The 16,924-nt window shown below is 43.9% G+C and overlaps 1 protein-coding gene across 1 annotated transcript in view; it reads right to left on the bottom strand.

Moving 5' to 3' along the window:
* Nucleotides 1–16,835, bottom strand: part of LOC130868880 (E3 ubiquitin-protein ligase HERC2-like) — a 56,813-nt gene extending 39,978 nt beyond the window's left edge. The window contains 17 exon segments of the mRNA XM_057760884.1: nucleotides 185–312; nucleotides 364–469; nucleotides 1,282–1,472; nucleotides 4,060–4,185; nucleotides 4,282–4,450; nucleotides 4,683–4,781; nucleotides 5,976–6,112; nucleotides 6,205–6,472; nucleotides 6,681–6,823; nucleotides 7,098–7,229; nucleotides 8,450–8,636; nucleotides 9,786–10,016; nucleotides 10,330–10,526; nucleotides 10,600–10,747; nucleotides 11,153–11,334; nucleotides 14,278–14,461; nucleotides 16,646–16,835. Of these exon segments, the coding sequence (XP_057616867.1) occupies nucleotides 185–312; nucleotides 364–469; nucleotides 1,282–1,472; nucleotides 4,060–4,185; nucleotides 4,282–4,450; nucleotides 4,683–4,781; nucleotides 5,976–6,112; nucleotides 6,205–6,472; nucleotides 6,681–6,823; nucleotides 7,098–7,229; nucleotides 8,450–8,636; nucleotides 9,786–10,016; nucleotides 10,330–10,526; nucleotides 10,600–10,747; nucleotides 11,153–11,334; nucleotides 14,278–14,461; nucleotides 16,646–16,789 (2,772 nt within the window). The 5' untranslated portion in view covers nucleotides 16,790–16,835.
* Between the last annotated feature and the right edge of the window lie 89 nt (nucleotides 16,836–16,924).

The raw sequence follows: 16,924 nt of genomic DNA on the forward strand, positions 1-16,924 counted from the left end.
CCAAAAATAGGGAAAAGTGAAGTTGGTTTTGTTTCTTTCCCAGAGGTAATTGTATAAAATAAGGTATTAAGGAACGTAAATCATTTAAGAAGAAAAAAACTCATCTAAGTGCGAACACATAGCTGCCATCCATGGGCTACACACAATCACACAGAAAGAAACAGGTCACTACAACTCAACTCACCTCGGCACAGTCATTCAGCAGGGGCACGGTGGTGTCAGTTTGGTTGATATTAATAGTCTTTAGTTCAATTAGGTTATAAGGAACTTCCACCTGGGGGGAAAGAAAGGTAAAGAAATCAAACAAGCAATCTTTATTAAACGTTAGGAGAGGCTTCTTTTAGAGGAAACGAATTCAATTACCTGACACCACGACCAGGGATGGCATGTAGCTACTGTCTGCAGGATCTACTATCATTTTTAATCTATGAACAAGAACATCTGGGAAAATCTCCAAACGAATCCAATGCTTTTTTTAAAGGGGGAAGAAAAAAAAAATAGATGCTCAGTTACCGAAATTTAAGTTATATTTAGCTGCTAAAGAGTCTTCACTAGGCGCTAGCATGATGGCTCGGAAGACAAAGGCTCTTGCTGCTAAGCCTGATGATCTGCGTTCAACCCCAAGGAACCTACATGGTAGAAAACCACGAGCTCTGACCTCCACGTGCGTACACACACACACACACACAGACACACGCACACACACACCAACAAAGTAATATAAAACAATATCACTGAAGCCTGAACCTGAGTTTTAAATGTAAAATGTAGTGTGACGATTCACCCCTACTCTGGAAGAAAGAACATCCCTTCCCACCACTTGCTGATTTGAGCAGTCTCACTCCAAGTCACATAAATGGTACATTTACAGACTTCTGACCAGGATCTAGACTGGGTCACAGAAAACGTTTCCCTTCCCATCACATCTGCCCTGCTGGCACACAAGGTACAAACAGTGTTAGTGAAATCCCCAAAACTCATCTGTATGCCAGAAAAACTTGTAACCTGGAGTATAATAGGAATTAACATTTTACATATGAAAATATATAAAATAATTGGTTACTCAACTGGTCACTTAATAAAATCTGTATTCACAGTGTTTAAAAATCTAACAATAATACACAATATACTAGTCTGTATGTTTAAAATTATTTAATGACCTGAAATTTAAAATGAGCGCTGAGAGGGTATTTGCAAAGCTAAAAGTTCTCAGTTCAATGCAAAGGTCTAAAATCCACCTTCTAAATCAGAGTGTTTCCTGACACATCCCACAAACATTACCTTCCCTTGGGATCCAGATGATTGCCAACAGGGCTCACTGCCATCAATGAGACGAGAGGCCTGGTTCACAGAGGACGACACATTCAGACTCTTCACCATCCGCGACCAGCTGTCTAGCAGCATTCCAGGCTGACTGCTGTGACAGAGCTTCAGCTGCTTTCCGGAACGGCCACAGAAGACTGCAGACTGCCCTATTGCATGGTCAGACAGAGGACAGACACTATGGGACTGGACAGAGCCCCCATGTCTGAGAAACCAGAGGACTACACAGCAAAGTGCTTCTAACTATGCTAGTTTCAAATATCTTTAAATTTAAAAAGAGCCGTTAGTTAATACCAAAAATGGCTTTCAAAAAGCTATCCAATATTACTTTGTATCAATTTGAGAAATGAGGTCTGTATAATGCTGTAATTCATTCCACATAAATCTTCTCAGATAATAACAGGGCAATGTATTTCCAAACAACCTGTGTCAGTTCACAAAAAAATATTATTAGAATGACTTTTAGGATCTGAGAGAGTAGTTCAGTGGGAGAATGTGTGTGTGGTATACAGGATGCCCCAGAATCAGTCTCTTGACTACAAAAATAAGAATAATAATAATACTTTTATAAATGCAGCGCTAAAGATCAACTTTGTATTTACACATCCATTAATGGTGAATTCTGAAATTCAGTTAGCCTTTCCCAACTAAAAGAATAAGACAAAAGCGCCTTTAATCCCAGCACTTGGGAGGCAGAGGCAGGCGGATCTCTGTGAGTTCGAGACCAGCCTGGTCTACAAGAGCTAGTTCCAGGACAGGCTCCAAAACCACAGAGAAACCCTGTCTCGAAAAACCAAAAAAAAAAAAAAAAAAAAGAATAAGACAAAAGAAAAAAAAGTAAACAAACCTCTGTTTGAAAGTACCGAAATAATGAAATAGAAAAGAATTAAGGCCAGCAACTAAAGAAGGCTAGGGATAAATGGAAGTGTGCAGAGGAGACGCGGCCTGGATCTGACAGCTCCCTTTATTGCTATCAGAAAGGCCCAGGAGGGTTGTGAGCAGCTCCAGGAGCCGAGCTGCATTTGAAATCCCAGCAGGAAGTACAGACAAGAGTGAACTATGAAGTGACGTCACATTTGGGAGGTGTCTCTGTCCTCTGTTCACTAGATTACAGCTCAACATACACCTATGTCAATGACAGTTGATAAAAGTGAGCTCAAATAGGAATTGATCACTAACATCTGACAAACCAACCCTGCTGATTAAAGGCTCAGTTTACCCCACTGTCTTCAGGGTTCTTCTGTGCTGTAATGTTTCATCAGAATGTGTCTTACACAGTTGATAGTCACAACTTTCCACTGAATATGTATATCAAGTGTTTTTATCTGTGTATTTATTCATGGCCATTTAAGATTTGTTTTCCATGTTGGCTATTGTGAATGATGCAGCCATTAACATGGGTGGGCAAGCATCTGTTTGTGTCTTGGGATGGGAGCAAGCAAACAGACAGCACTCTTCTATGGCCTCTGATTTAGTTTCTGCCTTCAGGTTCCTGCTCAGTTTATAAATCTGTAAACTGCAAAATTAAATAAACCCTTTCTTCCCTAAACTTCTTTGATCATGGTGTTTTATCACAGCCACAGGAAGCCTAGCTAAGGCAGCAGGAATAGGAAAGACAAGATGAGGGAGTTAAATGCTAATGTCTGTTTGGATGGACAGATGGTTTTGGAAATACATAGTAGAGACAGCTAGCACAGGACAGAAACTACCTGAGACAACTTTACAGTCAACATAAACCTAAGCTCAACACTGCAGCTCTGTGGTAAGTGCTGTAGGCATTCCCATTCCTTAAAGAACGCTCCTTAGCAATGAGACGGCACTTAGTCATCAGCCAGCTCCAGCAGAGCAAGAGTGAGTTCTCTGTGGCTGCACCGATGAGAAGGTACAGATGCTCGTATCTTCTATTTGTGCTTATAATCTCCATACTAACGAGTTTTTAATTATAAAGGTCAAAAACTGAACTTAGTCCCTTCATATATTAGGAAATAAACCACATTAACAATGCTAAAACTTTCCATCCTTTAAGAACAATCTTCTGTCAAAACACTGATTTAGCAGCCATAAATGCTTTTTTAAACATATTTTTGTTTTGATACACAAGAATCTTTTAAGCAGCTGGGCAGTGGTGGTGTATGTCTTTAATCCCAACACTTGGGAGGCAGAGGAAGGTGGATTTCTATGAGTTCAAAGCCAGCCTGGTCTACAAGAGCTAGTTCCAGGACAGGCTCCAAAGCTACAGAGAAACCCTGTCTCAAAAAAAAACAAACAAAACAAAACAAAAAAAACTGATAGGGTTTCTCTGTAGCTTTGGAACCTGTTCTTGTTGACCAGGTTGGCCTCGAACTCACAGAGATCTGCCTGCCTCTGCCTCCCAAGTGCTGGGATTAAAGGCGTGCGCCACCACCGCCTGACTAAATAATCCTTTAAGTAAAGAAAAATACTTATAATAAAAATTAAAATATAAAAGAAGTCATTTGTTCTGCGCGACCTGGGAAGTTCTAACGATGGCCAAGCCCTGGGAAAGCAACAATATTCCAGAATCCAAGTGCTGAAACATAAAGTAATGGTGGCACTCGTCTGTTTAACCTGGCTATTTTTATGTCTGTTTATTCCTGGCCTTTACTGTATTTCTCAGACATATTAATCAAACTTTTATAGCATGGTAAAAAGAAATGTTAATGCACACAGTAATAAGGGAAACTATAGTCTGTAACAAAGCATTCTGTTGGCTGTTACCTTTCACGAGCCCCACACTTTGATGAGTAACGGATCCCCACTTGTATTTTGGTGTGGTTACGGAAGCTTTGACCCGTACTTTATCACCAATCTTGATGTGAGAAGAAGAACTCGGTGGGGGATAACCTAAGGAGTTCATTGGCAAACACACTATGATTAGTGCTAACTTTCTGGGAACCGTGTCTCTAAGAAATAAAATGTGTTAAAAAGGAGTGTGCTCACCTATGAGTTCAACGTGAATATAGCTAACCCACTAAGTACCCCCTTTCTGCTGCCAATCACACTGCACATTGAGGTCATGCAATCCATCTCTGTCCAGCTTGATGACTTTGCCCACATCACCTTCACACACTTCTTCATATGCTCGACAGCATCGAACCATCATTCCCACCTGAAATTGAAATGCAAAGTGCAGTAAAGTACACCTAGACAGAAGATACAATGTAAAGATTTTATTTAGGACCCAGAAATAAGCTAAAAATATTGCGCTGGTTAGTTTGTCAACTTGACACAAATTAGAGTCACCAAAGAAGACAGAACGTTGAGGAGCTGCCTCCATCAGGCTGGCCTGTGCGCCAGCATATGGGCGGTGCTCAAGCAGATGAAAGACGAACAAGGCCCACCTGAACGTTCTCTCTCACATACACAGCGTAGTCATCGTTACTCAGGAAGTCAGCACGCTTCTTGTAAGTCTGGCTCTCAGTCACAACAGCACCAGCAGCCTAAGTGACATAAACACATAAACAAATTGAAAAAGACACATAAGAAAGACTGTCAGCTGGGCATGGTGGCACACACCTTTAATCCCAGGAGGCAGAGACAGATGGATCTCTAGAAATTTGAGGTCATTCTGGCCTACATAGTAAATTCCAGGCCAGTTAGTTACACAATGAGACCCTATTGACAAAAACAAAAACAAACAAAAGTACTGAAATCCATAATATAAACAAATGCAGTAGACAATACTGTACTTTCATTATAAAAATTTTCCTACCTTATCAGCAATAGCACAGTATGTAAAATAAAGTTTTGTAAAAAATTTTAAATATATTAGTGTTTTGGCTGCATAGATGTATGTACACTACAAGCATGCCTGGCATCACAGAGGACAGATGAAGTTACAGATGGTTGTAGGCCATCATGTGGGTGCTGAGAATTGAACACAGGTCTTCTGTAAAAGCAACAAGTGCTTTTAACCTCTTAGCCATAATTCTAGGCAAAATGAATCTTAACAGTTTGCAATAAACAAAACTTTCCAGAGCTTTTAAAAATGAATTTTATAAAACAATTGTTTCAAATAAAAAAATCACTGTATCACACAAAATATGATTGCGTATTTAAATGGTTGTCTTTACACGGGCTGTCAGTATGCATCCCAGGCTAGTTTCTGACTCCTGATCCTTCTGCCTCAGTTTCCAAAGTAGTATTACAAGCATGCAGCACTATGGCACGTATTTTTGACTTTTAAAAACAGAGTATTGGTATACTTCCAAGGCTAGTCTAAAACCATCCTTGAACTCATGATCCTCTTACTATGGAGGGTTCAGCATATTTATTTGTATTTTAGCCAGACAATGTCTAATGATGCTGCCAGGAACAGCTTTGAACTCTCAGCTCAATCAATCCTCCTTCTTTCAGTCTGCAGAGTAACTGTGACCACAACAGACACGGCTGTCCAGTGTCTTCTACCCAACAGCACTCAATTGTTCTCATTGGCTTCTAAAACTAAGAGGAATTTAATAGAGGAAAACCAATCATTATCTCAGCGGCAAAAGACAACTTTGTTCTCTATATAGCAGAGCTGTGGGTAAAGCTTGCACAACTGGCCACAGGGCATGCACTGGCTCTTTTGAGGGATGGAGAAAAGTAACACAGAATCATCGTGTAAGACTGGTAGGGTACGTGGAACCACTGACCACAGGGTATGGGGTATCGTCCACATCTTCCACCACCTCCTCGTCTGAATACTCGTCAGATACTGTGTCCGCATCCGAGAACTCTGTAACCTGGACATCAGAGTGGTCTAGTAGCCACCCAACCAAGGCTTCCACACCTAAGAGCAAAAACACTCAGCTACCTTCAAGACCAATAGCACTGTACTTCAAACCCAAAAAACAAGCAAGCATATACAGGAAAAAATTATACCAGGCAAACCAGATGCATTCCCAGATGTGCCGGAGAGCGACTTCAGAGCAAACTCTATATTCTTCCTAGGAAATCCCATTTCCATGAGCTGCACCACAATAGGCAGAGCAGGCGCTGGCGACGGCCTGCGCTTTTTCGCCCTGGCAAGATGGATGTGCTGTGCAGAGACTGGGGTGCTGGCCTCACTGGAGATGCAGTCTTCACAGCCTGCACTGGAAGGGGGTGTGGGTTCCACAGCCAAGCACGGACAGAGGGCCAAGGCAGCAGCCTAGGCAAACAAGGAAGGTTAGGAGAAGGGCCCTCGACCATCTGAGCATCTTCCATGAGCTGCACTGCAGAGTACAGATTTACGAGTGCATCTCAAAATGAATTAATAAAGCACGTTAGGGAAGGGGACTGCTTCAGTTAGAGCTAGTCAGTCAGTCATTCGCAGTTAACCACACTGAGTTACAGCTATCAAGGTTAGACAAGTGTACCTCAAGTTCCTGTTTATCAAATATGGCTTTCACAGGAGATGGCTGGGTGGCTGAGGACAATAACTGCTGCAGGAGGATCATCGGAGGCTGTGGCCCTTCAGGTGACATGTCCCCGAGGTCAGGGGATGCAGCTGCTCCATCATCTGAATTTGAAAACAAAATCTGTATATCCTACTTCTCAACAGCCAACCCACCTCTACTGAAGGTAGTGTGCTGGCCCGCCTGCACTGTACACAGCCAGGCATCAGTCCTCAGACACACAGGTCTCATAGCTGACAACTGCATCTGCAGCGCAGCCAGCCCACACACCAGGCATGCGCTCTCCTTTTATCAACTGCTAATTCATGCTCCTTGTACATGTTTCCACTAGAGTATCTTTCTGTCACATCTACGTAAAACTCCCTGTTAAGAAGATACCTGCATGTAGAGTCCCGGGCTGAGACAGTAGATACTGTCTTAGTTTGTCTTGGTGGGAAAGCAGCGCCCGCCCTGCTTTCAGGATGTACAGCTTCGGCTGCTGGCTGCGCAGCAGGTCCAAGTCTACTTGTCCTATGGAACAAAAGAACCAGTCAGAACCAGATATCCAGCTCATGTTCACCATGCGTGCCATCGCTACAATGGGAAAGCAATGGTGTGGCTTTCAGGAATGAACTGATTACCAACAACTGTGACCTCTGACCCCTAGGTCTCCTTCCTTCGGCGCCCTAGGTATCTATCTTAATGCATTGAACTGAAGGCTAGAACCATGTAAGCATTTCCTGCTATCATTAAATGTTTCCCAAATTACTGAAATTTCAACCAGACACAAATAAAACATTTTCATATTTTCTTGCAATATTCCTAGGAGGAATTTTGTCAAAAGCATCTACTTTAACTGAAGTCATTTCCCTAGGATGAGCTCTCTGATGCAGTGATAGGAAGCCGTGCCACATGTGTCTGACAGCAGACCAAGGACCACAAAATAGCCTATGCAGGAGAGAAGCAACATTCCTAAGCAGGGGATGTAGGAGGCCTTAGGGATAGCACGGCAAGTGTAGGTTGAGAAAATGAAATTAGATGAGTCCTTGAGCACTAAACTTGGACCAGCGGGCAGACCAGTTTGTTCACTATGATGAACAAAAACGGAGACAATTGGGAGAACACAGACTGAATTTGAGACAAAGGGCTGCTATATTCACAGGCCGTCCACTCAGAGCTGTGAACTGCAGACTCAAAATTAAAGGTGTTTACCATCACAGACGTTGGAGCAACAACAAATACGGTGAGTAAACAGGGAGAGTATGTTCAAAGAGGAGACAGAATGAGATGGGGTTACGAGGGAAACCATAAGATTTCAATGGTATAAAGAGCAAGAGAAACAGAAACAAACTCCGAGCATAACCAAAGGGCAGGAAGAGGAAAATCCCAAGAGTGGTCACCCAGACCCAAAGGGAGGAAAGGTTTTAAGGAAGCTAGCTGCCCACCACAGTTAGAGACAAAGTCAAGAGAATCCAAAGACAAAGTTCTTTAGGGCTGACCCTGAGAATGTCATGAGCAGAGAAACAAACCCGATATCCTAAAAGTCTGCTAAGAATAGGTGCTGGCAGTTCAAAGTGATGGGGTTCCACATCTGAAGTCAACGGCAAACCTAAAAGGTACTTTATTTTCCTAACTATAGCCCACAAGTGCTACGTGAACTCCAAGGCTCCAACAGTCACACAACCCCACTCTGATAAAACGACAAGCAATGCCAGTTCAGATTATTTTACCGTGGAACACTATGCACTGACCTGCAAAGGCCTGTTTTGCTGATTTCTTTGTTTTGTGCTTTTCCAATTTGCTTCCAGCAAGGTTCACCAACTCAGCCCAGACAGAAAGCATAGGCTCCGTGAAAGGCAGGTTGTTTAGGCTAAAGGCCACAGCAGGGAGCTGAAGAAAGGGCACAAAATCCTTCAAAGAGTTGCTGATGAAGAAACCCTGTCTTGAAAAACCAAAAAAAAAAAAAATCTTTAGCCGGGCGGTGGTGGCGCACGCCTTTAATCCCAGCACTCGGGAGGCAGAGGCAGGCGGATCTCTGTGAGTTCGATACCAGCCTGGTCTACAAGAGCTAGTTCCAGGACAGGCTCCAAAAAACCACAGAGAAACCCTGTCTCGAATAACCAAAAAAAAAAAAAAAAAGAGTTGCTGATGAGATTAACAAAGTCTGAAATTTATTAAAGCATGAGACCTGAATTTAAATATGCATACTCCAAGTCATGTCCTGCCTGAGGATAATTCTGAAAGATACTCCAGAAAGATAAAAGTACACATACAACAGATATACTCTATATGAAGGTTTTCTTTACCAGTTCGTCAACACTAACCTATCAGGGTGGTAGTTATAATCTAAGACTTTTTCTGTACGTTCCAAATTTACTACGTGTTCTTATTCCTATTATAATCAAAAATATTTTATTAAAAAATACATAGTCAAATTGCACTTGGGTTACATAGAATTATATAACCTTCTCTACTGTCCTAAGGCATGGGCACTTGGGTTACGTAGAATTATATAACCTTCTCTACTGTGCTAGGGCACGGGCACTTGGGTTACATAGAATTATATAACCTTCTCTACTGTGCTAGGGCACGGGCACTTGGGTTACATAGAATTATATAACCTTCTCTACTGTCCTAAGGCATGGGCACTTGGGTTACACAGAATTATATAACCTTCTCTACTGTGCTAGGGCACGGGCACTTGGGTTACAGCAGCTAGCTAAGCTATGGCATTCCCCACGATTAAAATCAAGATTAAAAGCATTTTTCTAACTAAAGATTATTATTTTAAAAAATCATTTTTAGAAGCCAAATTATTCAATAAAAATACATTTTAGAAACTCTTATTTTAAATACTTAAAATTACCTTATAGAATGTCAATCTCTTTTTATGTCTAAAAGTCCCTGGCTGTATGCTCCCTGAGACGGGCCTTTCCTAGAAGCACAAGCTAGCGCAGAAGGAAAGCTACGTGAACTCCTGACTCACACAGACAGCTTCCTAGAAGACAACATAAAGTACAGGTTCTGACATTACACACCAGTTTCAGTGCCACCCCTAACACTCGAGAGCTCCACCAAGCTACATACCGGTTTGAGCTGATTCAACGGGCAAACTCGGCACATGCGCATGTCACAGAACTGCACAGTGATTCTGCCCTTCGGGGTGATGCGAGTCACTGTGCCCTCTCCAAACTCATCATGCATGACCTGGCTTCCCAGGCGCAGTCGGCCATCGATCCCTCCAATCACAGCCAGCACTGCCCTGAGGCCCCCCACTTCCAGGTTCTCAGAGTCTGGGAAGTAGTCCTCCAGCAGGGCCTAGAAGGGAGACAGCGAGTGTGAAGTGTAGCTAAACTCAAGTCCTTTATCTCATTCACTATGTATAAATTCACTTTAGGAAACAAGAGCATCACTACATTGTCCCAGACTTGTGAGCTCAGGCAAACCATCTGCCTCAACCTTTCAAGCAGCTGGGACTACAGGCATACACCATGCCTATCTGAATTGTTAATTTCTTTAATAGTTATTTCCATCAAAATGCCCTTAAGTAAACATGAAATAAAAATGCTTCGTGTTTAAAGATAACTTGACCGCTAGGATCCCAGCACACTGCTGGAAACCTGGAACACACCCTTTCTGGAGTCTTCCCAGAGCAGCTGTGTGTGACGGAGCAGAGCTGGGAGTTAATGTATTTGTTGATGAGGCCGTTCCACTGGGTGAGCGAGTGCAGAGTGCGGAGCAGCCCCACCACCTCCTCAGCCAGAGTGCTGCTGTGAGTGGCAGTCAAGGAAGCCTGCGGCCGCGCCCTCCGCTTCCTCAATGTGGATTCTGAAGCAGAGAGAAAAGCAAGTTGCACAGCACTCACTAAACAGGGGCACCAAGGACACGCACCGCCACTCACCTCTAAGGAATGGGACATCAGAAGAACAAGTAGTGAGCAAGCTGCCCAGGAAGCCAAACAGCTTTTCCACCAGACACTTCATGTCCCGTGCCCTTTCCGTCTTGTCCCATGACGGAAGAACTGCTTGTAGTAAATGGACAGCTAAGATCTGCTCAAACACAACACAAAATGATATCAGACAGCGTTACCTTCTCTTTTCTTTATCCCTTAATGAAATTAACCATCTGCAACTTTGACATTCATGATTAATCAGACGGTTAACAGGAAAGACTACCAGGAATTCAAAATGCATGAATTGAAGTGAAACTGTTCTTTAAACTTAACTCCTGGCAACTGTGCTACTGTTTTCATGGGCGGACGAGAACAACTGAGAAAAGACGAAGAAGCTTATTTAGCAACTGAAGGGACTGCAGTAATCAAGACCCTCAGCAGCCAAGGCCAGGAGGTTCCTGCTGCACCTGTGGCTATTTTCTCCATGAAGAAGCATGGTTGCCAGGTCTAGCTTCACTCAGGACTGCCCTCAGTGAGCTGGGTTTGGCTAGCAGCACATTACCTGCCTCTGCAGGGAGGCGGCAGTGAAGGGCGCATGCCCCTCCACAATCTTCATGAGCAGCGTGATCCACCTTGGGGAGCTGAGGGCCCCGCAGGCCTGCGGGGTGAGTGCGATGCTCCGGACGAAGCCCAGTGTACACCAGCTCCGGTGCTGCTCCCTGCACACCAGTCTGTCTGGAGGAGCTGCCAGAGGAGACAGGGCACGCTTGAACCAAGAGTCCAGAAACCAAGCGTGAGCACAACCCTCACAGTTAAATTACCTACCAATTCATTTTGGGCAATAAGCTGCCTTACAAGGGGACTCAGACAGGAGTGGAGAAAGGCTTTAAGTTGGCTCAAAAAACATTTCATGGCATCATTTTAACCCTTTCAAATGCATGCAATCAGACTAGTTAACCTACTTACCCTGTTTCTACACTTCTAACAGCAGTAATTTACAGTGTGCAGCTATTATACTTCTTAATCTCATGTGCCTTAAATGTCCCCACAATTTTGACTGACATCATAAAATGCCCAATCCAAGTTTACTTTGTTTTTTTCTTATGTAGCCAGAACACATGATCCTACCTCTACTTCTCCAGTGACTGGATTAGAGGGACATTCTAATATGCCCACGAGAACGAGGCTTTCTACTCCTCCTGACTTCCCAGTGTCCAAAGAACATGTCCGCCTTTCTATTCTCTCAAGTTAGGATGTGAAGCCTGTGGTCTGAGTTCCCATGGCAACAGCAGCGGCAGCAGCAACTCACCTTCCCCCAGCCCATACTGCATTCCTGCCCTCCGAGCTCACTAAGACCCATGTCTTAGCTAAGACACAAGCTCACATACTAACATTCACATATATACTTAGACACTAACTCCAAATTTCTGAGACATATTCAAATATTGTCTGCCACAGTCACTCACACAAGCTCTCACCTTTACTACTACTGCAATCACTAGTAGACTCACAATCATACACTGCATACAGAAGCAAAGGACACACTTTGCACACATCCCTCCTATTTACACAGAAGACATATGCTTAGACAATCACTCATGCTAAAATACGCATACACATCCATTTGCACTCATCCACCTATGCACATATATGTGCTCACTTTCTCCCTCTATCAACAAACAAGCCTCCTCCCAGTGACACATTCAAAAGTCTGACCTTTGCTCTCCTATGTTCGTTCACAACAGCGACACTGATAGCATGCATGTGCTCAGCTAACACTCAACACCTGCTCCCATATTATCACAGCCATCTGTGCCTATGTTTACCCCCCAGACCACACCCACACGCCCTCACTCTCACTGGCACGGACACTCATGCATGCTCATTCCCGATACTTGGTTTTGCACTCACAGTCAGGAACAGACACTCTCACACACTTGCAACCACACAAGTGGGACACACACAAGCACATTCCCACTACATCTGACGCAGCTACTTGTCCACAGACCTTCCCGTACATACATACTCACACAACCACACTGAAACACTCAAATACACATAACTTCATGCTTCCAACACAAGATCACTCATTCAGTGTGATTCTATTATTGGTTGCTAACCGACGACCTGGAATTAACTAAAAGCAGAGATGCTAGGTACAGCTGTGAGGAATTTTTCTTTTCTTTTTTTTTTTTTTGTTTTTCGAGACAGGGTTTCTCTGTGGTTTTGGAGCCTGTCCTGGAATTAGCTCTTGTAGACCAGGCTGGTCTCGAACTCACAGAGATCCGCCTGCCTCTGCCTCCCGAGTGCTGGGATTAAAGGCGTGCGCCACCACCGCCCGGCAGGAATTTTTCTTGATGGAATTATCTGAAGTCGGAAGACACTTCGTAAATCTGGGACACACCTTCTGGTGTGGAGCCTACTTACAGGACATGGAAGGAGGAAGCGTCTGTTCTTTCACGCTCCTCTCTCTCACTGAAGTTCTTGCCCTCATGGGCATTAGACCCTACTTCTTTGTGGTTCTGGCATACACTGAAGGCCAGTACAGACAGTCAGCCTTGTGAACCAAACAACCACTAGATGCTTGGTCTGTCTGTTGAAATAGCTGGACCATAGTCTGTAGGCCACTCTAATAACCCTGTTTTCACACTGATAGATTCATTTTGTCAGTTCTGTTTCTCTAGAGAATTCTGACTGACACGCTCAGCGGTGGCAAACAAACTCTGTCTCACACAAGCATTTACTCACACAGAGCTAACACACGCATCAGAAATGTATCCAAACACATCTGTGTGCATTCACACTCACAAGCATGCTAACAGCTACACATGCTCCAAATTCCTTTGACAGTCATACACACTTTCAGGCAACCAGAAACATCCACCCAAGTTCAAGTGATATTTGCTGTTTTTACACTGGTACTCAGTCAGAACACCAGCATTTGACCCTAGTTGAAAATAAGGTCTCTGAGGATTAATATTAAAGACTGAGATAACATGCAGGAAGGGGCTGGGCCCAAAGCAAATAAAGATTTCCACAAGAGAAGGACATAAGTAGTGCAGAGTGCACAGAAGACAAGGAGACCAGCAGTGAAGTCTGCAGCACAAGATGTCCAAAGAAAAGGCAAAGGGAAGGAGCAGGGCTCTGCTGAGAGCCTGCCGTGAGATCCCTGGTCTCCAGAGCTCTAAGGGAGCAGCACTAGAGGCTGAGTAGTCGTCACACATACACCTCCCCCATCCCATGCCCACCCTCATTCAGTGCTAGCTTTGACTCTAGCATCTGACAAGGGGAAGATGTAAATAGACCGGGTGAGGTTCACTGGTACCCCTGTAAAGAGGAAATCTGAAGCACATGCACACAAACACACACATGCAGAGGAGAGTGTAAACAAGAAGACAAAGACTATGTTCACATGCCTACAAGTCAAGAACTGTCAAGCAAACCAGTATTAGAGAAGCCTGGAACACATTCTCTCTGGTAGCCTCAGAAGGAAGCAGCCCTAGTGAAATTTTCTGTTGTTTGCTACATCATGCCTATAATGCTGAGGTCCAGCAGCCACAGGGGCCTTACTACACACACCTGACTCACAGTCTCACCCCCAGACTGGCCCACAGACATACAGACATGAGAAGTTCACACACACGCATCCACACTGAGGCTCTGTGCTCATATTGATTCATGTCATACATAGCTTATCTGTTGTTCCACTTTCCACTAACATTCTCAGCAGTCCACACAAAGTCTTGGTGGCCTCGCTCTGCATGACATCAGTGTGGACACCAACGGACAGACACAGAGTCTGCAGTAAGTTAATAATGCTGGTCAGCATCATCGCTGTGGGGTGGATGCTCCTGTCTCCTGGTTCAGCTTTCTGAAAACAAGAAACAGCCGTCCTGAATAAAATCATCTGGGGGTGTCATTTAAGGTACTTAATAACACACTCTGTTTTTCTTTACAAAAACTGAACAAAGTTTAGAATAGTTTTAGGTTCACAGAAAAATTAAGAAGATACAGAGATCTAACAAACTTCTTTTTAATACTAGAAAATGAAACAGACCTTCACAATAAAAAAGGAAACTTAAAATTTATTCTCTTTCTCCTTTCTTTTTTTCCCCAAGAGACTCTCACAATATTACCCAGTCTAAGTCAAGTCCCTGGGTCCAAGAGATTCTCCTGTCTAAGCCTCCTGCCACTGCCACTGGCTACCTGACCATTTTTGCTACCATCTTCCTCAAAGAAAATGAGATTTAGGAGGAGGAGGTGCAGGTGCAGAGAGAGTGTGGAAGCTAGAGGAAAACCTCCAGTGTCTTTTTTTCAGGTAACATCCATTTTGTTTGTAAAGACAGGGCTTTCACAGAAACTTGTGACTTGCTGATTAAGTTTACAAGTCTGGCCAATAGATCTACACCAACCAGAGTTGGGATTACAAGCATGCATGTTACCATGCCAACTTTTTGCTGGAGATCAAATTCAGGTCCTCATATTTACATAAGAATAATCACTTTACGAAGTGAGCTATCTACCCCACCCTAGAAAATGAGATTTCAGAGTAATATTGTGTTTAAGCAACCTTACTATATAAGCAATAAAATGATTCCAAAGTTTTGTATCTTGAAAAAGAAAACTTATCACCAGGCAGTGGTGGCGCACGCCTCTAACCCCAGCACTTGGGAGGCAGAGGCAGGTGGATCTCTGTGAGTTCGAGGTCTACAGAGCAAGTTCCAGGACAGCCAAGGCTGTTACACAGAGAAGGCCTGTCTCAAAAAATCAAAACCAACCAAACAAAAACGACAAGTTATCAAATGTCTAGGAACTACAATGGGAGCAAAGACAAAGCAGCAGCATCCCCTGAGCAGCCACGTGCATGGCGAGTCAGTCCAGCTGTGGGACAAGGAGGTCACGGCTCTGTCACACAGCCACCTCTTCCCTGGCTCACTCCACAATGACAAATACTCCCATACAGCTGGGAAGAAGAAGGGGCTACAAGAGGCACACACTATAGCTCAGATGCTCTGACAGTATAGCCAACACCCACCCACAAGATAAGCACTTGTCATCTTAGACTAAATGTGCACGCTCCGAGCCCACTGCAGTTTATGGGACAGCTTCTCTCACATTCAACACCAGGAGCTCTCTTCTTAGCACACCCTCCAACTATCAAGGAATAGGGAAGAACTTAAAGGAAGCAGGTGGGGCCATGGTGTAGGAGGTTCTTCTGTTCATGTGTTGCTTTCATTGGTTAATGAATAAAGAAACTGCTTTGGGCCTGATAGGGCAGAACTTAGGTAGGAGGAGAAGATAGAACTGAATGCTGGGAAGAAGGGCAGAGTGAGAGAAGTCATGGATTCTCTGCTTGAGATGGACGCTGGTTAGAATCTTGCCAGTAAGCCACAGTCATGTGGCAAAACACAGATTAATGGAGATGGGTTAAACTAATATGTAAGAGTTAGTCAATAAAAAGTTAGAGCTAATGGCCAAGCAATGTTTAAATTAATACGGTTTCTGTGTGGTTATTTCAGGTTAAGCTAGCCAGGTGGCCGGGACAAACAAGCGACCCACTCTCCTTACAACAGGGCCATACCTTGAAGCTGGTGGAGGAAGAAACAAAGCGTCCTCAAACAAAATAAGTACATAAATAGATTTGTTGTAGTTACTGTTTCAAGGTTCAGCAGGCAGAGATACCTGCCACCAGTGACCCCAACAAATTATCCCCTAACTTATCACATACAGGTAAGACACACAAACACACATATAAAAACAAATAAAAAGACTTTAAGATCCAATTTAACAAGCATGCTGCACTCTATCTTCCACCCCACTCTGGAAGGGCGTCAGGAAGCACAAAATAAAGGTGAAGATGCGTCAGTCTGTCCAGGCTACTGGACCGAGCCCCTTTACCCATCTATACCAGAATCATGTGTTTAAGGGGCAAGCAGAGCAATGTCTTCCAATGCATCCTGACCACTTCTAACTCTGCAGAGGGAAAGGACAGCCACCCAACTCATGAACAATCTGCCACGCTACCCTGACCTAAAGGATTCTGTGAGTCACCCACCTGAGTCATCTTCTGTGTCTGAATCCTCTGCAGAGGGCTGTGATGACACTGGCAACTCCACCAGCTTGAGGTCATACTTTCCTTCTTTACCCATCCTGTATGAGTTAGTGCTGCCCGTGTCCCACTGGACCCTGATCCAGCCATCCTCTCCCAGCTCACCAATTACACGGCCTAAGCCTGGCGGAGGCCCATCCTGAAACAGCAAAACCAAAGACCAGGTAAGAAAGTGACTGTCCTGTTCTGGACCCACCATGGTTCCTGTATTGATTCTGTACAGAG

The sequence above is a fragment of the Chionomys nivalis genome, assembly GCF_950005125.1.
Source record: "Chionomys nivalis chromosome 23 unlocalized genomic scaffold, mChiNiv1.1 SUPER_23_unloc_1, whole genome shotgun sequence".
Lineage (NCBI taxonomy): Eukaryota > Metazoa > Chordata > Mammalia > Rodentia > Cricetidae > Chionomys > Chionomys nivalis.